The 23,803-nt window shown below is 41.8% G+C and overlaps 1 protein-coding gene across 1 annotated transcript in view; it reads left to right on the top strand.

The window, feature by feature from the left end:
• LOC122800348 (protein HIRA) overlaps positions 1 to 23,803 on the top strand; it is a 1,504,941-nt gene that overhangs the window by 507,256 nt on the left and 973,882 nt on the right. The window contains exons 9-10 of the mRNA XM_044069797.1: positions 13,168 to 13,238; positions 13,650 to 13,755. Of these exons, the coding sequence (XP_043925732.1) occupies positions 13,168 to 13,238; positions 13,650 to 13,755 (177 nt within the window). The remainder of the gene's footprint in view (positions 1 to 13,167; positions 13,239 to 13,649; positions 13,756 to 23,803) is intronic.

The raw sequence follows: 23,803 nt of genomic DNA, 5'->3' as shown, positions 1-23,803 counted from the left end.
TTATCTGAGCGTTCGTTTATTGTCTCTAACAATGTTCCTGGTACAGTTGTTTTATCTGCTTATGTGTCCGGTATTGGTTACGAATGTTTTAATTCTGAAAAGTGCGTTTCCAGTGATGATTTGTGTGTCAACAATGGGATGGGTGATTTGAATGTTCAAATGTTGGAAGTTCAGCAAGAAAAGCGTATTGCTGTGGTGAACGACAGTTTTGTTTTTCCTGTTATGCATTTTGAATCAGCCTTGAATACTACAGGTGATGTTGATAATTTGGGTGTGTACACTGTGCTTCCAAGTGAAGTTCAAAGTATTGGTACATTTACTAATGATTCCATGGATTGTAATATGGAAGCAATAGAAGTTGGTTTTGAATGTTCCAACTTTGGGCAGTGTGTTTTTAACACTGAGCTATGTGTTAACAATGGGGTGGGTGATTTGAATGTCAATAATTTTCAGTATGAAAAGTTTCCCTTTGTGGCAAATGACAGTTCTGTTTCACCTGTTTTTCATGTTGAACCAGCTTTGAGTACAATAGGTGAAGCTGTTATTTTGGGTGATTGCACTGTGCACACAAGTGAGATAGAATGTGTCAATACATTCATTAATGATTCTATAGATTGTAACATGGAGGGCTTAGAACTGGAAGGGGGGTTGAATTGTCAAACGTTGCAAAAGTGGGGATTTTTTATTTACAATTACATGGAAATTGCCATTAGTGATACACATTTTGAGCTCTTCACTAAAGGCATCAATTTTGTACCTAATTTTAGACTAGATATTGCTAAGGTGCTGGTTAACCTCAAGTTATTCATGAGGAGGTTAAATTTAGAGATATTTTTTCAAGGTAATAAACATTTACAATTTAATGTTGAAAATGCAACAACTATGGCACTTAGGAGGAAAAGTACTTTTATTCCACCCCCATGTTGTGAGATTAGCGCACTTGAAAGTCTGGTAGAATTTAAGTTTAGGAAAATTTGTGGTAGTAAGAATAAAGATCTTGATAATCTTACCACACAGGAAAGACTGGTTTTGAAGGAATTAAGATCTTCCAAAAATGTTAGGTATATGAAACCCGACAAGGGTGGGGGGATGGTGCTTATGAACAAAATTGATTATTTGGCATCTATGACAGTTATCCTTGAGGATGACAATACTTACAAAAGAGTTTCGAAGAATGAAATAAACCTTGCTTATAAGAAGATTGATTTGTTTCTGTCAGATGCATTATTTCAAGGAGCCATCTCTGAAGTAGAATACAACTACCTTTTTGTTAAGGACCCTAGTTTGCCATGTATCTTTGGTATACCCAAAGTACATAAAGGCACCACAAATCTTCAATTTAGACCCATTGTGGCAGCCAGGGGTTCAAAAACTGAACCCCTTGCCTCATTTGTTGATTCTATCTGCAAAACAGCTTTAACTGAGGTAGATCATGTCCTTAGGGACTCATGGCATTGCCTAGAAAGATTAAGGGAGGTTAATGTAGATAGCAGTTTATTTGGCTTTCTTACAATTGACGATTTGTTTTCTGTTATCCCCCATGACCTAGGACTGGAGATGTTTTATGATAGTCTGAACACGAGCCGCACTGTAGACAAAGGTAGACTCAATTTTTTGTGTGATTTGATGGAAATTGTACTTTCCAATAATTTCATAAAATTTGAGGGTGAAATGTTTCAGCAATGTTCTGGAGTGGCAATGGGGGCTAGGTGTGCCCCAGTGTTTGCCAATCTTGTTTTACTAGCATGGGAAAGAACCTTTATTTTTTCATCTAGGTTTTATGAGAACATACTCCTGTACAACAGGTTTTTAGATGATTTGCTTATTCTATGGAAAGGAGATGAGGCTGGAGCAGTTGAATTTGTACAATATTTAAACACCACTACCAGTTTTTTGAGATTCACACATGTATGGAACAAAGATAGCATTAATTTCTTGGATATTACAATCTTTAAAGACAATGATGGGTTGTCGAGCACTTTATACAGGAAGGAAAGTTACTCAAATTCGCTATTACATTTCAAGAGTTGCCATCCTTATCAGAGGAAAGGGGTCGCCAAGGGCCAAATGGTGCGCATCTCTAGATTGGTTAGTGATGAGACTTTATTTAAACAAGAAATTTTTAAGCTTATTGGTATGCTTATTGATAGGGGTTACCCGCTTCAATTGTTATTAAGTTTAAAGAAAGAGGTTGTTAAGAAAAGAAGTACAATTTACTCACCTATTCTTTTGACTGTGCATGAAATGGATGGTGTTAAATGTGAACAAGTGGTTCCTAATCAGAAAGAGTCTTTTGGACCATGTTTTGTTTTGAAGTTCAATGAAAAAGCAACGGAGATTGCCTTTGCATTACGAAAGGCTTGGGAATATTGCCTAAGTATTGGCACAAAGGAGATTTTAGGAACTCATCCTAGGATAGTATTTAGTAGGGGTGACAATTTGAAGATTATATTGGAAAGGGATATAAGGAATAGAGTATCCAGGATGTCAAAATGTGGATGTTGTAGGAGCTGTAGGTTTATAGCTGAGGGCACATATGTTTCAGTGAAAGGCTATTATCAAACTTTGCCATGCCCGGGCAAATGTAATTGCAACACCAAGAATCTTGTTTATATCGCTTCGTGTATGACCTGTGAAGCGTTTTATGTGGGAATGACTACGCATAGGTTACGTGATAGGATCACTGAGCATGTCAGATCAATTAAAAATAAGGATCAACACAATGCTTTATACCTTCATAGTAGTAGATGTAATGGATTTAATAAGTTCTTATTTTTTATTATTGATAGAGTTTTTGATGAACAGGGCGGTGATATTACTAATAGTGTGGCCCTGTTGGAAGTCCTATGGCAGCTAAGATTGAATGCCATGAGACAACCTGGTATTAATGATTATATTTCAATCAAACCTATTTTAAAATACAAGGCAAGTTTTGTTTAGTATAAGATTTACAGAATGAAACAAACAAATTTATTTAAGTCATTATCTAGAATGTCTATTTATATATATTTTATATATATTTTATATATACTTTTTATATTTATTATCAAATATTAATTGTTGTTATATGTGATGTATTTATTAGTAGGGTTAACATGGTAGAATTTGATGTAATGGTCAGATTTTTGTAAAACAACATATATATGTTTTGTGTTTTTTTGTTTTTTAGGATTTTACTGTGTGTATGAGTTTAAAATGTTTTTGGAGGGAAATTTATGTATTTATCTATTATTCCATTATTCTATCAATCAATTGTTTCATTATTTTGTTGGTATAAAAGGTTACAATGGATTTTATACACTGACTCTGAAGAAGCCAATGTTTGGTGAAAGCGCTTAGTCAGTGACTGCTAATAAACTACCTTTATTTACAGCTTGTTGTTATTGCCTGGTTCTTGGGGCAGTTTTCGTGTTCCTGCCTTCTACAATTGTGCCCTGATTTGGGATTTCTTGTTGTCCTGTAGCCCATGTATTTGTACTTGGGAACCCACATAAACCCTCCATTCCTTGGCAAGAATCTGGTGTCAAGGAGTAATTCCACCCTCCCCCTCCCTTGCAGTAGCTGCATCTTGATGCAAATTGTACGTGTATACATAATTTTTCCCTTTGCTGGTTATGCAAAATACACAGCGGTAGTGCAAGTTTAGCCTACTTGAAACTCCACTAAGTAAACACCTAGTATCACCAGTGTGGCAGGCCTTAGCCACCTCCCTCCCATTCTCCCTAGCCTGCTCCTGCAGGCACCTGAGTCACTAGGTGAACTAGGATCACTTGCAGTGTAATCAGGACGCTACATCACTGAGATGGCTATTAGCTCCCCACTTCTGAGTCTGGGGTCAGAGCAAGTTGTGCTCTGTACTGTTTCTATAAGTCATGAGTGTCACAACAGCAGTGATCTCTGTGATGAGCTTTGTGCAGCAGCTTACCATAGTAGTAGATGTAAAAATGTTGAAATCACTGCTGCATTATGGACTCCTTCATCTCCCCCTTAGTTTTTTTTATTTTTATTTTTATTTTACATTTGTTGACCGGGATAGTCCGACTGGATGCATGTCCATTTTCAGTTGAGGCCCGGGGAGAAAAGCTCCAAAGGTAAGCAGATACAGCATTACATAATACCAGCATTACATATTACAAACAGACTATTTACAGAGATTACATAAGTAAGCAAGTTAAACAAGTTCCACAGGTTACAGTTAATCCTGAGCACAAGTCAGGATTAAATTAAATTACACAGTAAACTGGTTAACAGGTTTTTACACATTCTAGACAGAGTTAGCCAGGCTTGATACATTGACATAGCCAGTTAAGTGACAAATGTTGTTTGAGTCTAGTTTTAAATTGACCTAAGGTGGAAAGTAAGGTAATATCAGCTGGAAGAGAGTTCCAGGATCAACTTACAGAGTTTGCAGAGAGAGAGAATCACCGGCTGTGTTATTAACTTTGCTAGTCTGAATTAGTAGTTTGTTAGAGGATCGAAGCGGTCTAGGATTGTTATAGGGGGTAATAATATTTTTAAGTGCAGGAGTATTGTCCGGATTATAGAGGATTTTATAGGCCATAATCAGTTGGTTATACTGGATTAGGCTGGGTAGTTCAAGCCAACCAAGCTGATTTAGATTGATGCAATGATGTGTCCTAAAAGGCAGCCCAGTGGCAAACCTGGCAATGTGGTTGTAGCAAATTGAGAGTTTAAGGACAGTCTTGTTTAAATTCATGAATGCATACAGAAGGGTTGAAAGAAGGTGAGAGCGATCTATGACAATTTTAGCTGGAGGAGTTAGGAAGGCTTTTATTCTGTAAAGTGACCCTAGTTTTTTATTGATGGTTTTGATAGTTTGGTTAACATGTAGGTCAAATTTTAGATTATTGTCTATGATGAAACCTAATAGTTTTGTAGTTGGGTCAGGGGAGATTATTGTGCCATCATTTGATTTTATGGTAAAGGTAAAAGCAGTAGATCTACGTGTTGGTGAAAATAACAGCATTTTAGTTTTTTTGGGATTTAGGATCAGACGATGTTCAGAAAGCCAGTTTTCTATTATATTAAAGGTGGTCTGGGTAGCTGACCATAACTCTACTGGAGATGTGGCTGAGCAAATCAGAGTAGAGTCATCAGCATATTGGATACAGCTGACTTTTGGGATGACAGTGTAAAGGTCGTTAATGAAGATGGAGAACAGCAAGGGCCCTAGTATAGAGCCTTGTGGTACTCCAAGGGTGTTAGGTAGAAGGTTAGAGAGTTTGTTCTGCCAGAGGACAGCCTGCTGTCGACCATTCAGGTAGGATTGAAACCATTGGAGGGCTCCAGTATCTAGACAGAATGCTTGCAGGGTGTGGATTAAAAGATGGTGATCAACCATATCGAATGCCTTGGAAAGATCCAAAAAGAGGGCTGAGGTCTGAGGATATATAATTATTGTTGCGATTATGGTTTATGGTGTTAGTAAAGGCTAGGAGGGCTGAAGTAGTGCTGTGATGAGGATGGAAGCCATGCTGAGTGTCTGCCATAAGGCGATTTTGGATTAGGTGGTGCATGAGTTGTCTATGAATACATTTTTCCATCATCTTTGCAAGTGGAGAGAGTATAGCTATTGGCCTATAATTGGAGAATTCAATAGAGCTGCCTCCTTTGTGAAGTGGGATTACATAGGATATTTTCCAGATGGTGGGAATTTTAGATTCTACTATGGTTCGATTGATTAGTATTGAGACGGGGTAAGCAATAGCATCAGCTGATTTTTGTAGGTACTCTGCAGGGAGTTGATCATCAGAAAGTGTAGTGGGTTTTAATTTTTTGATCAAGGTACGTATAAGTGAAGTGGCGACTGGTTGGAAGCTGAACACAAGTAGGTTTCTAGGGGTGCTACTTTCAGGACCAGGGGAGCTAGGTGGTAGTTGGCTAGCTAGGGCTTGAATTGTCTCAGTAAAGAATTGATTAAAACTATCAGAAACATCTTCAGGAGTTTTATCAATAGTAGTAGCAGGGATTGGCGTTGAAGTTTGTCCAGGATGTAGTAGATTATTTAAACTTGCCCAAAACTTCTGAGGGCTATTTTGATTTACTGTCTGTAAATTACAGTAGTATTGTTTTTTGTCTTGTAAAATTGATTTTTTGGTTTCGTTCCTGGATTGACTGTATTTAATGTAATCTAGAGGGTCTTTAGAAGAACGCCATAAAGCCCATGCTTTGTTTCTAAGGGTAATTTTGAGTTTAGACTCTATAGAAAGCCATGGTGCAGTTTTTGCCTTGGTTCTCTTTGAATGAACAGGTGCATGCAAATCAAGGATCTCAAGGAATTTGTTGTTAAAGTATGCTACTGCTTCATCTAAGGGGAGGTGTTTTAGAATAGACCAATTACATGAGTTTAGTTCTTGTTGGAATTTGGCAGGGTCAAAGTTTTTATTGTTTCTAACCTTTCTGAGTAAGGGTTGTTGCAGTAGTTGTTGTCAGTATTCAAGTGTCTACTGTTGTGGTAACTTTTTACGTAGCTGTACATTCTGTCACTTTTTAGTGAGGTGTTTACTGCTTTGTCAGTTGTCCCCCATCTAAACGTTGCCAAATTCTGTGAGGGTGGAATCGTGTTATCCTTCTGAACCATTTCATCCTTCCAAACCATGATTATGTTATGCATGATAAGCTTGTATCTTTCTGTGGTGCTGGGTTGGGTTTACATCATTCAGGACAGAAGTCAGTCAGTATACCATACTGGCTTATTGTTGAATTTAAATAGTAAAAATGAGGTCCAGTTCTCTCTCTTGGGAAGCGTTGACAGCAGTGTGCAATAGTTGATGCTTATAGGTAATTCCGTGAGGGAAGTGTATGCACATTATTTTTGCAACTTAATCACTTTCATGTTAGTGTTGCAAAGGAGAATAATCCTCCAGCATAAACAGATATAGGTATGGAATAGGAAAAGACAAGGCTGCACATATATGTGGAACATGAGAAATTTAGGGAACGATGTAAACATTGGAGCAAGGTATTATACTAGAAGAAAACGTAAGCAGCGTGATTCAGGAATATAGTACAGTGGAAGAATGCATGAGCGGTATAGTTGTGAAGTATGGATTTGTTTTACGACATGAGATGGTACCTGAATTGTGCAGAATGTTGTAGATGGTGCAGAGATTAAAACAGAGAAATTATATAATTAAAGTTAGGGCATTGCAACAAGGATCCACAGAAGCCATGGTTGCTATAGTTATTAGACTGATACATTAATTATGTCCTAAATTAGTAGTATCAAAGTACAGCAGTCCTTACTATTAGGAGCACTTCCTTGCAGAGGAAAAGTGTGTGTGGAGCACTTAGTTATAGAGGAGTGTGTGTGAGATAGTTTGTATGCATATCCAGGAAGGGGATACATGGTAGTGGACATGCATTTTATGGAGGTCTGGCAGCACACTTAATGATATTTATACAAGCTAAGAAGGAGGAAGTGCTTATATATATTTGGGAGGCAGAGCAGCATATGCTATTTAGTACATACATAATTAGAAGCAGCATACATGATGCATGCCTGTATTATGGAAAAGGAGGAGCACACATGGTTTATCTAGACATGATAGCATATATATATATATATATATATATATATATATATATATATATATATCTTTTAGGAAGAAAAGGGAAAACACAGTGTTTATACATATTAGAGAGAAGGAGGAGCAGACAAGATTGTGTGTGTAATGATTTATGTGGACAGAGAGAGAGAGAGAGCATGTGTGATGTATTGTATGCATGATAGGGAGGAAGGGCAACACACAGTGGGTTACATGCAAGATGTTTACATGCATGTTAGAGCAAGGAGACCTACAATGTTGGTACTATGAAGAAGTATTTGGAAGTGAGAGCATCCATGGTAATATGCATGCGTATTAGGCTGAAGGAGAAATAAGTATACACAGCATCTATGCATATTAGATGGAAGAGAACACAACATTATTTGTTCATATGAGTAAGGAGAAGCGTATGTAGTATATGTATGTTAAGAGGAAGAGCAGCTCGTCACACACCCAAAAGGGGATATGTCCACATTGAGGAGGTGTACACATGGTGTGGGTGTGTGTACTGTGGAAATAAGAGATGTATTTTAGATTTTTACTAGAAAGGAGTATCCTTCATGGTGCATATGAATATTAGACAAAAAACATGGTAGTGCATGTGCATATTGAGGAAGAGGAACATAGGTGACTGAGTGTATGCCTACATATGTATACTATAGAGGAGAAGCAGCACACATGATTCTTTATATGTACATCAGGGAGGAACATACACATAATGTACCCACATATTAGGAGCACACATTTCAATGCGCATCTGTATTAAGGAGAAAATGAGGGTGCTTGGATAGCTTTGTGTTTAAGGATGAGGAACATACATAATGGTGTTTAGGCATTAGTGAAAAGGAGTGTATTTGATGGTGTATCTATATATTAGGGAGGGGAGAGTGGGCATTTCTGGTGCATGTTGATGTGAGGAGAAGGAACACGTATCCTGAGGTATGTGGATGTCTGAGAGCAAGACTATACATGATAGTGTGTATGCATATTAAGGAGCGTAAGCTCCTGTGGTGGGAGTATATGTGTATTAAAAAGGAGGAGCAGTAGATCATCACATGAATAAATAAGAGCATCAGAAGGTGAATAAGGAAAAGCAAACAGATGTGGATTTAATGTCTACTGTATAAAAAGTTGCAGCAGACTCGATTGCTGTACAATAGAATACTGGATCAGACATTGGCTCTGTACACATGCATAATAAGTTAGGAGCATGATGATTGAAAAACGTTCACCGCAGTTGACTTAAAGAAATTGTAGCAATGAAAGTGCTCATTTTGGAGTTTTATTGATACTCATTTTTACTCCACTTTGCATCAGTTTGCTGTGTCACCTCACATTTGAAAAAAAAAGTGTTTCTTTGATGTGTGGCTTTTGTGGCTATATATTATATTGTGTATTTCTTAGCTGATTCGTATTCCAAAAACTACACCGTTGGCTGGCAGGATGTCTGTGCTGTAGAGTATGTGTGTAGTTTTTATAAACTAAATTGTGTGCTTAGAAGTAGAGTGGCGTATTTTCATTTGTAGATGGGTAGTCAATGAAAGTATACAGTATTAAATAAGAAAAGATGAACAGTGAAGATGGCGTGATGAGCTTCACACAGCCCAGTCTTCCTGAGTTCATTTAATGGCTCAGGTACTTGACAGTGTAGCTCGATGGATGGGTATACCATCTTGAGGGGTGGTGGTCACAGCTGGTTTCTGAACCAATCACTGCCAGAGGGTAGAAACAGTTTCAAAATAGTTGGGGGAGGATGTAGGGGTGATGTGAGCATGACCACCAAGGCCGATGACAGTAGCCCATGTTGGCCATGTAAGGGAGCACATGCAAACTGATAACACAGCACTGGTGTACTCTATTGTGGTATACATGCCCACGTCATATGAGATTAGGCCTTCTTGCAAAATACATTCTCACTGCTAGAATGCTTGTAAAAGCATGAAATGTTCTAGTGTTTACCAGAATGCTGTCACCATAGGGGGATTTGAGGAGGACTCCTGTACTCTTAGAAGAACAGATGTGCTTCAGTCCATCAAGGGTTGCCTGGTGGATAGCTGGCAGGTGGGAGCACATACAAAAAAACAGATGGTGTAGAATGTTGAGCAAGTCTGGATGGATGGTGGGAGCAGAAGTAAGCAAGAAGTATAAATGAGCAGCAGGGAGAACAACTCCATGTTCTGATCATGGTTGGGGACTTGACAACATGGAAGGCATGAATTCAGTTTAAGAGGCTTCAGGCAGGATAGAAGACTAATGACATAGGGACCCCAAATACCAGGACATGTTTCCAACTGGATGTTGCATCTTCAGGGTCCACTGCTTCCTTCTTTTCCTCATTTGGGTATGAACGAGTGTCAAGCAGTCCTCTGCTAATTACTTTGCCTACTTCCAGATCCATGCACTCCTGACTATGTAGTTGGGAGAACAAGAATCATGTGGGAGGTATGTATATAATATGTTAATAAAATATACAGCCATATATTTAAGACAAAAATGGTTCATAGGTTGGTACTAGGCTATCGGCCCTAGGCCCTATACAAGCCTAGCCATAACATTTCCCTGGATATTTCGTCCCACAATATTTACTTCCCTGGACCCCTGTCTAGCAGGGCGACTGACGTGATCCCTGGGATGAATTTCTTATCTCCCATCCAATCGTCAAGGTTCCTTTTGAAGAGGGCCAAGGGGGCACTCTGCTTGACATGTATGGGCAGTCTATTCCAGAGTATGGGGAGTCTCTGGTTCAGGAACCTATCCCTCCAGCATGTTTTGTTCATTGTGATGACAAGGTTTAGATCCCTGGAGCGTGTGGCTCTGAGGGATTGGGATTTCTTTGAGTGGAGCATGTCCAACAGCTCAGGGTTTGACATGGCCTTGTATGTTAAGCAGAGATTGCCTCTGAGTAGACGATATGCCACAGAGTATAGCTGGAGTTTTTTTTAGACGGTCAGCATAGGGCATCTGCTTTAGGCCTGTGATTCTTTTAGTGAGGTGTTTCCTCGGCCTTTCCAGCTGTTGCATATGTCTTGTGAGGTACATACCAAACGGGGCGTTGTACTTTATAATGGGTCTAATGAGGGATGAGTACAGTGGGACAATGACCTCCTTTTTTCTGGATGAAAAGCCCTTAGTGATGAGGTGTGCCACATAGAAGGATTTCCTGACTGTTGTGGCAATGTGGTTATTGAAGGTGAGACCACTGTCCACCTGTGTCCCTAAGTCTCTCATCACACTTTCGATGTTTAATGTACTGCCACCTATGTGGTAATTCATGGGTACATGGTTTTTCCCAAAGGGGATAACTATACATTTCTTGGCATTAAGCTTCAGCCCATGGCTTTGGCACCAAGCATCTGTTTCTGTAAGGCCCTTTTGTAGAACATCCACATCATTTGGGGATTCCCTAATGGCACCCAGTTTGCAATCATCTGCGAACTTTGTTAGCCAGAGTCCCTTAGTTGTTGGTCTGTACTTCAAATAAGTAGATGCCAAACAAGAGCAGTCCCAGGACTGAACCCTGAGGTACTCCACTTGTCACTTGTCTGGAGCTGGATTTGGAGTCCGCTACTTTTACAGTCTAGGATCTGTCAGTAAGCCATTTGGCAACCCATCGAGTGATGCGTGGATTTATGCCCAGCTTAGTAAGTTTATCTATGATTCCAGAATGAGGGATGGTGTCAAAGGCCTTGGCAAGGTCCAGATAGGCTGTGTGGACTGCCTTACCCTCGTCCACAGCTCTGGAGACTGATTTGAAGAAGTCAATCAAGTTCAGGAGACAAAATCGGCCCTTCACGATCCCAAACTGGGTGGGGTCCAGTGTTTCAAGGTTGCCAATGTCTTTGTTTATAACTTCCATGATGATATGTTCCATGCCCTTGCAGATCAGGCTCATCAGACTGATGGGACAGTAGTTCTTGGTATCCAAGATGGATCCCCCCTAGTGTAGTGGGATAACTGTAGCTGTGCGCCACTCAGTGGGCACGAAGCCTGAGGTGAGGCTATGATTAAACATGACACTTGGGTGAGGTGCCAGTTAATTTTGTAGTTCATGTAGTACACAGCCCGGGATGTCATCTGGTCCCATGGATGCTGTATTCTTAGCTTTGGAGAGTGCGATTTCTACCTGTGTGGCCGTGATTACCGGAATTTGGCAATCTTTTGGTATTGAGATGGGCCCTTTAGGGGGTGAATTTGGCACTAAATCCCTGGTGGGACAATGGATTAGTTGATCCAGGGCGTTGGAATTTATGAATTCCAAGAACCACTGGGAAAAGGTGTTGGTACCCGAGTAGTTTTCCCAGTTAATGGCAGGGTAGTTGAAATCCCCCAGTATTAGGGTGTTTGTTTGTATCTTAATATTTTCCAGTATTTTTAGAAAGTTGGAGTGAGAATCTTGGGACATAGTAGGGATCTGTAGCAAGCTACAGTTTGGATTGCAGTCTTACCTAGTGTTTAGTTGCACCTGGAGAATTTCAGATGCATTATTTTGGGCAACTAGCCTGGAGGTGTGAATATCCTTCGTGAATATGGACACTCCTCCATTTTTGGTGTTTCGGTCTTAGTTTGGTGGCCGAAAAGTGTGGTAAGAGTTGTAGCCTGGTATTGCAGGGATGCTTTCTGGAGCCTTTAACCAGGCCTCAGTTACTGCACAGATATCGATGTTCTCCATTTTTAGGAGTGCCTCGAGAGAGTGCCTTTTGAGGTTTAGACTGCTAGCATTGAGTACCATTACCTTCAGATTTTGCATGCTTGTATCGGTTATGGTGATGGTTTTGTCCTTTGAACCCTGCCTAAAAAAGGCACTATAGGGGTGGCAAGAGCTTTAGCCAGTAACCTGAATCCCAGGGGTGACAGGTGCAGAGCATCTCTGGCAAAGCATCGTGGTTTGTCAGTCATGTCGTCCCAGGCAGACAGATACTGGATCCCCTTTGAATAACACCAGAAGCTTAGCCAATTGTTGAAGTCAATCATTTTGTCCTTATACTGTGGTAGTGTTGTCATTCTGGGCGAAGGCAGGATGCTTCTTAGAGCTAGGGTTATACCTGTCTGGGCTACATGATCCGAGAGCTCTTCCGTGTCTCTTTTCATGTAGTCCAGGGAGGTATGTCTCAAGTCATTCACTCCAACATGGACAATGACAGAGTCATATTTGTACTTGTTGTGGAGTGACTCGAGCGCATGTGTTATGTGGCTGGTCCTTGCACCCGACAGGCAGCTGACTGTAATTTTCTCCTTGTTTAACCTGGCAAGTGGGACATCAGTGGGCCTGACTATAGAGTCATCTATGACTAAAGTGTTGGGTACGTTGTCTTGCCTTAGGGGCTGTTGTTGGGTGGCACACTGATGGTGTGAGCTCTGTGTCACTTTGGTTGTGTCTGGTGTGTTTTTACGTTTCAGCTTTGGAGGTCCTTGTTGCTTGGGCAGGTTGATGTTAAGGGCCTCCGCATGAGGCATAGGAGTAGGTTATGGAAGGAAATGGTCAGAGGAAATGTTATTTTATTTGTATTTTAATCTTTCTACTGTCAGAATTTTAATACATTTGAGTTTTTCAAATGAAATAATTTTATTTATTTATATATATATTTATAATTTTTTTTAGCTCACCTGCTTGAAACGACCTTTGGTGGTAATACACGAGCTCTTTGACAAATCAATAATGGATATTTCATGGTAAGAACACCTCTTTCTTTTGCTCTTTTTTTTTTTTTTTTAATGCAGCTCTTTCAAAGTATATGTGAGTGGGGGCCTAGGGTACATAACAGTAAACTATATTTGATGGGCAGCAATTCTTGGCACTGTGAAGCAGTATTTTTATCGTCTCAGTTGGCTAAGCTGAAGACAAGACATGTCATAGGATCCAGATTGACATTTGATTTGCAGTCAGGTTCCCACTGACTAGCCATTGACTAATTGAATTAACTATATCCTTGTAGAAAATAGACTACTAGGGAAGAACTGAAATGGACTTTGGTGGTGATGAATAACCATGTAATTTAAGCTCTCCTCGGACAGCTTACTGTAGTCATTACCACTGTGCAGTTCATCTCTGCTAATTCTTAATAAATGCTTTTCTTCCCATAGGACTGCAAATGGGCTTGGCATTCTCATCTGCTCCATGGATGGTACAGTTGCATATCTGAGGTTCACACAGGATGAACTAGGTGATCAGCTGTCTGAAGAAGAGAAGGTGTGTAACAGCTTGCATTACTGTACACTGTTTTCCTGCATAGCCTCTTTTTCAGTGATATTTATTTTTAGTGTAACATTTATTTTTACCTTGTACTACAATGATTCTTGTGATGCATTCAGCATTATTGCACTGTATAAGCTTACTTCAAGCAGTAATCTGGAAATCCCATTAAGGACTTCCTTCAGTAGGGGCTTTGTTGTATGTGGCCAAAGCTGTGACAGGCATTAATACCACGTAATAGTTTTAAGTCTCAGGGCCGGATGCCAAAAGGCTTGCTCTCGGTGTAACTGATTTACTTTGTTGTAAGGTTTTCAAGCTTTATTCGGATTTCTTTCATTTTTTTAAGATATGTAAAAATGCAGCAGCTTCTGTTGGAGGATAGTATGCTTTCATATTATGCCTTGGTACTTGTTGGCTTTTTACATTTGTTGTTCTCTTAACATAACAGTTTATGGTAATTAACAGCAGACCTGGTAGACTGTCTTATTAAAAATAGTTTTTATCTGCTATTTTTGATTTTTTTTTTTTGGAACTCTGAAGTTGTGCATCGTCTAAAAATTGAGCTCTTTCGACACTGAATTGCTGATTTATATAGGGACTTGAGCATTTCCCTTTAAGCTTTGGCATAATCTTCAGTTGTTAAGTAGTGACCTCTCCTCACCAGTTGCTTACTGATCAGGGTGCTGATTACAGTATGTGGCGTATGCTTCTTGCTGGACATTCCCTTAGGTGTCTTCAGCATGCCCTTCTTGTTCTTTACTGACTGCAGTAATGGAACACATGCTTCCTGTGACATGCATCTCAACTCCTTCACTCATGTGGCTGCTGGATTTGTATTAATATACACCAAGGTTGGATGGGTGTGGATGGTCAAGAGATGGGTTTACCGTCCTAGTAAGAGACTGTCATGAGCTAAACTGCAGGTAACCAAGATGTGTGCATGTTGCAGTTCAGTGGACCATAATTGAAATCTTCTGAATTAGACTGTATTATCAAAATATGTGGAATATATACAAGTCTGAGGTTGCAATACTTCAGGATATTCTCCCTGATGTCCTTCTATTCACCTGCTGCAGTATTCGCAACCTGAGGGATCTCCTGCTGGAAGACGACCTGACTTCGGCCATTATACAAAACTCTTATACTACTGTAGGGTACATGGGACATCGCACATAGGCTGCAGTTGAACATAGGCTGTAAAAGCGACTTACGCACGTACCATCCTCAGAATTTTTCTGCCGCCAATCAAAATGCCATTCCGACCATTGGTCTGATTGTTTCAGTGATTGCGACATCCGCCTTTTACAGATAAGTGCCCCGCTGGTGAAAATTTTCACTTTGCTACTGTTTTGGTTATGTCATCCAAGAAGGGCAAGTGCCAGTGTGGAAGGCAAATTCCACATAAGGGCAGTCACCTACAGTGTCTTTTATTTAAGGCCTAGCCATGACCATAAGTCCTGTAGCATTTGCCAGTCCTTTATAACCAAGACCCTTAGAAGCAAGCTCTCTTTTCTTGTTATCTGTTTAGAGAACCAATGGCTTAAGTTCTTAGCTAAGTGTATGGAAGGTACTTCTGGGTCCAACGCTGAACCGGTGAAGCAGAAGACCAAGAATCCTCAGCCTGCAGCTTCCATTGCAGCTCCACCGTCAGACGCATCTCCCGAGGTGTTAGTCAACACGGAGGCACGGCTGACTTCAGGTACAGATTCACAGGCCGAGCTCAGTTCTGAGGCCTCCTTGACTTAAACCATGAGCACATCTTTGGAGGTAGAACAGTCGTCTGATTAAGATATTGTGGGGGAATCTAGGCTCAACACTATGAAGGGTCCTTGGGGGGGGGGCACCACGAACTCTAGTGAGATTTGAAATAGAGTCAGACACTTCTGAATGCAGGCCTTCGCCCAGTCCTCTGACATTGCATAGGATTGTTTCTCCTGCAAAGAAAAAAAAAATACTAAGCATTTTTCCCCTGCTAAGAAGGCCCCTACAGATTGGCAGGCCTTTTCCCAAAGCTTGTTTCAGGCCTTCATGGCACTCAAGTTGCCTTCCTCTCAGCCTGGTCCTACTCCTGCTCACCATCCTTCTCAGAAAAGGATTAAGGACAGTGACTGCTCTGATGAATTTTCCTCTGATGAAGAGGAATCTTTGGATCTGAAGTAGGATATTCATTTGTCTGCAACCTGTGGGTTATGGATTATTCTACATAGTTTCCCTCTCCTCAGGAATATATTTCCCCTAAAGAGGAGTCAGTTGGTGCTGATTCTCCTATGGAAGAGATATATTTTGGTGAATCTCTTATGAAAGTGGGAGAGCACGTTGTGGGACACTTCCCAAATTTCTGATGTCCAAAAAAGATACCATCAACTGCTAAGTTGATTTCCTAACTCCTCTGCAGTTCCACCAGTGTATTCACATTTCTGGATGCATTTCACAGTGCTTCCCAACCCCAGACTCCCAGGTCCTTCCAGAAGCCAGACTGCTTCTATAAGTTCCCTGAGGATTGCAATTCCACTTTAGGTGTCCTGCTGCAGACCCAGCCAGTCATTTTCTGTAGCTACAGATGAACCATGATGCTTGCTTCTACCACCCCTTCTCCCATCAGCCAAAGAGAGTAGAATCCTTGAGAGACTAGGTAAAAGGTCTATCTTCAAGCTACCTTGGCTTTCAAGGCCATCAGTTATCAGGCACACATGACTGAGTACTCCTTAGAACTTTTGTCTCAGGCATCCAGTGCCATTTGCACACCTTCCAGATTCACAGAAAGAAAAAGCCATTGGCTCTCTCTGTCTTGGAGCCTCTCCCAAGTGTAAGACTCATTAAATACAGCTATGATGCTACAGAGCTGACCAGGACAGCTGCTACTGGTTCAGTTCTGAGAATATTTTCTGGCTTAGGTTGCAGCCCCTCCAGGATCACTTCAAATCTGAATTAATGCACCATTGGGTAATTAAGCATTATTTGGTCTGGCAGCAGCTTCTCTGTTTAAGTCCCTAGCGAGGAAAAATAAGGACCTCAAGGAGTTGAAACACATCTTAGTTTCTCCTGTGCCCAGGTTTTCAATTTCCCATCTAGAAGCCTGTTTCATCCACATAGCTACTGAGCACTCTTCTAGTAAGTCTTCCAGAGGGCAAGAGACAACAGAGGCTAAGGGTTTCTGGCGGCCTCACAACAAAGGCAGTCCTTTCGGCAAAAGCAGAGTCTGTGACTACCCTGCAGATTATGTCCACCTCTTTTCCTTCACCTTTCAGATGTTCACAGGGTCTGGGAAAGCATCACCAAAGACACCTGGGTTCTTTCCCTTAATCAAAAAGGATATTTCATGGTTGGCCTCCACCCCTCCTTCATAGGCATATCCCTCAACCTTCCCACCCCGAGCAGATACACTTCCTTTGGGAGCTTTGGCAAAGGGCTCCATTCAAGGCTCCTCAAACTTAGAGGAAGGAAGCTTTTATTCAAGAATGTTCTTAGTGCTCAGAAAGGATGGCCCTGGAGACCAATCCTGATTTATCCTATCAACACCTTCTTGAGTTCCTTCCTGCAGAATGCTGACCTCCAAACTGTTTTTCCTCTTATCCTTCCACAGGATATACAGCATCTGTGGATATAAAAGATCGTGCTTTCACATCCCATTCACCCATGTTCAGGAATTCTTAAATTTTTTCTGTGGGTTCCTGGCATTTAGTTCTTCCTTGCCCTGCCTCCAAGAGTATTCACAAAATGCTTGCTCAGTGATTGCACATTGCAGGATTTGCCCCAGGTATCGAGTTTTCCATACCTGGACAACCTGCTTTACAGGCTCAAGCACATTCTACTCCAATGTCTGCAGTCCACTTCCTTCCTTGGAAAACTGGGATTCCTCACCTTCAGTGGTCTCACTCCTTTCTGGGACCACATTTTCCCTGGGTTTTCAAATCCAGGAGACATAATAGGGTGGCACAGTGGTACAGCAGTTAACATTGTCCCCTCACAGCAGGAGGTTTTCGGGTCCCTGTTCTTGGCTGGGAATTTTCCTGCGCTGTGTCTGCATATCCTCCTTGTGTTCGCTGTGGGATTTCCTCCAGGTGTCCCAGTTTCTTCTCACTTTCTAAAAACAACGCATCTGGTGCATTTCTCCCCGGGCCTCCACTGAAAATAGGCTCTGTCCTAGTCAGGGCTTTCCCAGTCAACAAATGTTGAAATTAAAAAAAAAAATACAAAAATGATGAAAGTGTCACTTCCCCTCAGAAGGTGCAGAGCCTTTGGTAGAGCAGGGCATTATGGGTGAGGGGAGGAGCTGAGAGCTTGGATCCATAGCTGGAAAACCATGCCGGTTCGGATCCGATATCGGATCCATAACCCACAGGTTGCAGACAAATGAATACACCTACTCAGATGGAACGTTATGGTGAGTACATAACTTCTAAATTATTCTACATAGTTTCCCTCTCCTCAGGAATATATTTCCCCTAAAGAGGAGTCAGTTGGTGCTGATTCTCCTATGGAAGAGATATATTTTGGTGAATCTCTTATGAAAGTGGGAGAGCAAGTTGTGGGACACTTCCCAAATTTCTGATGTCCAAAAAAGATACCATCAACTTCTTCAAGTTGATTTCCCTAGCCACTCTGCAGTTCCACCAGTGTATTCTGCATTTCTGGATGCATTTCACAGTGCTTCCCAAACCCCAGACTCCCAGGTCCCAGCTTCCAAGAAGCCAGACTGCTTCTATAAGTTCCCTGAGGATTGTAAATTCCACTTTAGGTGTCCTGCTGCAGACCCAGCAGTCATTTCTGTAGCTACAGATGAACCATGATGCTTGCTTCTACCACCCTTCTCCCATCAGCCAAAGAGAGTAGAATCCTTGAGAGACTGGGTAAAAAGGTCTATACTTCAGCTACCTTGGCTTTCAAGGCCATCAGTTATCAGGCACACATGACTGAGTACTCCTTAGAACTTTTGTCTCAGGCATCCAGTGCCATTGCACACCTTCCAGATTCTGAAAGAAAAGCCGTGGCTCTCTCTGTCTTGGGAGCCTCCTCCCAAGTGGCAAGACTCTCCATTAAATGCAGCTATGATGCTACAGAGGCTTGTGCCAGGACAGCTGCTACTGGTTCAGTTCTGAGAATATTTTCCTGGCTTAGGTTGCAGCCCCTCCAGGATGACTTCAAATCTGAATTAATGGATGCACCATTGGGTAATTCAGCATTATTTGGTCTGGCAGCAGCTTCTCTGTTTAAGTCCCTAGCGGAAAAAAATAAGGAACTCAAGGAGTTGAAACACATCTTGGTTTCTCCTGTGCCCAGGTTTTATAGGAATTTCCCATCTAAACCTGTTTTCATCCACATAGCTACACTGAGCACTCTTCTAGTAAGTCTTCCAGAGGAGGCAAGAGACAACAGAAGGCTAGGGTTTCACAGGCGGCCTCACAACAAAGGCAGTCCTTTCCTGACAAAGCAGCGAGTCTGTGACTACCCTGCAGATTATGTCCCTTTTCCCTCTTTTCCTTCACCTTTCAGATGTTTACAGGGTCTGGGAAAGCATCATCAAAGACACCTGGGTTCTTTCCATAATCAAAAAAGGATATTTCATGGTTTGGCACTCCACCCCCTCCTTCATGGGCATATCCCTCAACCCCACCCCCCCCGAGAGCAGATACCCCACTTCCTTTGGGAGCTTTGGCAAAAGGGCTCCATTCAAAAGGCTCCTCAAACTTCGAGGGAAGGCTTTTATTCAAGAATGTTCTTAGTGCTCAGAAAGGATGGCCCCTGGAGACCAATCCCTGATTTATCCTATCTCAACACCTTCTTAAAGGTTCCTTCCTGCAGAATGCTGACACTCCAAACTGTTTTTCCTCTTATCCTTCCACAAGGATATACAGCATCTGTGGATATAAAAGATGCGTACTTTCACATCCCCATTCACCCATGTTCAGGAAATTCTTAAATTTTTCTGTGGGTTCCTGGCATTTTCAGTTCTTCCCTTGCCCACCTCCAAGAGTATTCACAAAATGCTTGGCTCCAGTGATTGCACATTGCAGGATTTTGGGTATCGAGATTTTTCCATACCTGGACAACCTGCTTTTACAGGCTCCAACTTCCCACATTCTACTCCAATGTCTGCAGTCCACTATTTCCTTCCTTGGAAAACTGGGATTCACCATCACCTTCAGGAAGTCAGTCCTCACTCCTTTACAGGACCACATTTTCCTAGGTTTTCAAATCCAGAGAGACATAATAGGTGGCACAGTGGTACAGCAGTTAACATTGTCCCCTCACAGCAGGAGGTTTTCTGGTCCTATTCTTGGCTGGGGTACTTTCTGCGCTGTGTCTGCATGTCCTCCTTGTGTTCGCATGGATTTCCTCCAGGTGTCCCAGTTTCTTCTCACTTTCTAAAAACACGCATCTAGTGCATTTCTCCCCGGGCCTCCACTGAAAATAGGCTCTGTCCTAGTCGGGCTTTCCCAGTCAACAAATGTTGAAATTAAAAAAAAAAAATACAAAAATGATGAGAGTGTCACTTCCCCTCAGAAGGTGCAGGACCTTTGGTCCTTCTTTCACTCCCTTCTCCCCTTGACTCGCATCATGGCCAGGGAGTTCCTCAGGGTGCTGGGATTCATGGCTTCAACTATTCCCATGGAGCCAATGGCAAACTCCACATGAGGAAATTCCACTGGTTCTTCAGATCTGTGTGGACCCAGCATTCTCACCCAGTAGAATACAAAGCCCCCCTCTCTACTTGTCTGAAGAGGGAACTGCTCTGGTGGAGCCAGTAGATAGACCTAAATCCAGGACTACCTCTGCATCCTCTCACCCCAGTCCTAGAACTCTACACAGATGCATCATATGTGGGCTAGGTAGTGGCCTTGGGCAAGTTTACATTTCAGGAATTTGGTCACCCTCCCAGAAAACATCAACATCAGGGAAATGTGAGCATTGCTACTAGCTCTACAGGCATTTCATTTTCTTCTTTGCCCAGGCCCTCTCCAACTGTTCACAGACAACATGGCAGTCCTCTGATTTGCTCTTCTTGCCCAGTACCACATGACTATTCAAGCAGTGTACATTACCTCCAACTGGAATCTCATAGCAGACTGTATGAACAAGTCCCTAACTCAATCCCATGAATGGATGCTTCGCAGAGATGTGTTCCTGGATTAGTCCACCAGTGGGGTATTCCTCAAATAGATTTATTTGCCTCCCCCCTGAACAGACACTTCCAATAACTTGCACCAGAGTCCCAAGTCCTCTGGTTTGGAAAGTAGACACCGTCTCCCTTTCTTGGAAGGGGATGTGTCTGTATGCATTCCCTCCCCTTCCTCTAATACCCAAGATCCTTCTCATCATTTGACAAGACCAACCAAAAATCTTGATGGTGACTCCCTTTTGGCCAAGACAGCACTGGTTCCCTCTCCTTCTGCATTTAACCAAGGGCCCTCACCCCAAGCTACCCCAACATAGTGGACCTTCTTACACAGAACAAAGGATCCCGGATACATCCACACCTGTCAACCCTACAGCTGACACTGTGGGAGATAAGATTCTAATTCCTTTCAGATACCTGTTCTCAGAAAACATGCCCAGGGTTTTGTAGAAGACCAGAAAACCCAATATTAGAAAATCTTCGTTTCCAAATGGAAAATATTTTCACACTAGTCTCTCTCTAAGGACCAAGACCCACTGACATTGGGAATTCCGGTGGTTCTATCTTATTTGTGTGAATTGCTCTCTGCTGGCTTGGCTTATTCTTCTGTCAAAGAACACATCAGCTGTTTCTGCATGTCTGCCCCTATCTCCCCCTCTAGCATCCAGATTTGAGGCGAGAATTCCTTAAGGGCATCCTTCACATTAGGCCTCCCAGGAAACCTGTAATTTTGTTCTAAATAATTGAACCCGGCCACTTTTGAGTCCGCATCATGGACCTCCCTTAAACATTGCTTTTGGAAAACTGTTTTTTTAGTGGCCTTGACCTCAGCTAGAAGCGTGTCTGCAAGCCCTGTACCCCCCCATTTTGGTCTTTCATAGGGACAGGGTATCCTTGAGAACAAATCCTTTTTTATGCCAAATGTGGTTAATGAGTTATCCCTTAGTCTGTCCATTCAACTACCTACCTTCTTCCCTTCTCCCCAAAACCACAGTGAGAAGGTACTGCACTCCTTAGATGTACATTAGACAACTTAGATTTTTACCTGGACAGAACTAAAGCTATCGGGAAATCTGATCAGCTATTTATGAACTTTCATCGCAGGGCTCTTAGTTTACCTGTTTTTCAAGCAGACTATTTCTTCTTGGATTTAAGACTGTTTGCCTTTGTTACACGATCCGTGGAAAGAGCCTTTCTTCACCTGTGAAGGCCAACTGTATCAGGGCTGTGGCTTCCTCTAAGATGTTCTTCAAGGGCTTGGATAACAGCGTCATCCTTGAAGCAGCCACCTGGTTTTCTGTTCATACCTTTATCAAACATTACAAAACTGGATGGCATCTCCATATCTAAAGCTCCTTCCTCCTCCCTTCCTTATTGAGCTTTGGCACTCTCCCTCAGGTTAAGAATACTGCAGCAAGTGAATGTAAGGACATAGAATAGTTGTGTAAAATCTTACCGTAACCATAGATGTCCTTCTTGTCAAGGCTGCAGTATTCTCTCCCACCCTCCTTACCCCTGGTGTGTTGTTTTGCTTGAATGTACTGGCCATTCATATCCTTAGTCTGGCATTCCTCCTGGCGCATTCAGTTCTGATGATAATAGCCTACATCCGACTGCAGCCTACATGCAACGTTCCACTTACCTTACAGTAGTATAAGGCTTAACTGGCTGACATCTGGTCACCTTATGGTAGGAGATCCCTCATGTTAAGAATACTGCAGCAGTGAAGAGAAGGACATCTGTTCTTTCTGTAGCAGAGTGACCTCCAAGAATGTATATATAGATCCAGTGTAGTCAGCTTTTGGCTGCTTAAAACTTTGAGTTATTGTATCCGACCAGATTGTACCTTGGCTGTTTTTCAGAAGCTTAGATACAGGGCTCTGACTACTCCCTTATACATAATTCCCTCAGTTTCCCAGAGTACCCCAGATGTTATTTGCCTCTTGATCCAGTATTATGTGGGATTCGGGGGCTCTGATATTCTTTAAATGATAAATGTTTCTCGAGCTTTTGCTTTAAGATTTTTTATCTGTTTCCTTCATCTGTATATTTAGCTGTTTAATCCTCCCTTTTGAAAAAAAAAAAACATTTCCTTTACAATTTTCTAGTGGATTTTGAACTAGTTTTGGGTCTGTTTTATTAGGAATTGTTTGTATTAGTAGTGTTTTTGTTATTACTGTTAGCAGTTTTGTTGTGGTAGCAGTTCACCATTATTTTTCTCCATTATGTCAGACAAGGCCCCACTGGGTTTACGAAATGTTCGTCCTGTGGCCACAAGATCCACACTCACTGTGCATCTTTTGTTTAGGGTTTGCACACCTAGATGCAGACTGTGAGGCATGTGCCTCTTTTGGGGCCAGAGCTTTGCAAAGGCACAGAGACAAACTCGTTCTAAAGGGGCATTTCTCCTGTCCAAACAAGGTGTTTGGCTCCTCCTCCCCCAGACCTTTGCTGTCCTGTAAAGAAAGTTGAGAATGTAAAGCTTCAGAAAGAAAAGGAGAAGGGGAGAGAGAAACCTAAAGCACTTGGCAGAGAGAAAGAACAGAAGAGATCAGAAAAATCTAGGAAATGGTTGCTTATCCATTTGGAGTCCTCTAGCCCAGCCCCAAACACACTGACGCTTTTGAATCCAGAGTCTTGTCAGATGTAAGAATGTCTCCAAAGGAGAAGTCCTCTAGGGAGATCATGGAGAACCCTCTACCTCATTGAAATCTGTGTCTTCAGTGACTAACTCCAGTGAGGAGCCTAAATGTCTTTTCCCTTTCCATCCTGCTCACCAGAGCCAATGACTTAAGGTTTCACTCCTCTTTCCCATGGAAGCGATCTTCTCAGCCACCTTTGGTGGCTTTATTTTTTTCATTTCCTTACGCCCATCAAGCCAATGTTGACAGGATGATGTACAAGTTCCTTTGGACTTTTGATTCAACT

The sequence above is a fragment of the Protopterus annectens genome, chromosome 4.part0, assembly GCF_019279795.1.
Source record: "Protopterus annectens isolate FY-2018-M chromosome 4.part0, PAN1.0, whole genome shotgun sequence".
Classification (NCBI taxonomy): Eukaryota; Metazoa; Chordata; order Ceratodontiformes; family Protopteridae; genus Protopterus; species Protopterus annectens.
Note: the sequence above shows the minus strand (reverse complement) of the source record. Positions and strands in the feature narration are given on the sequence as shown.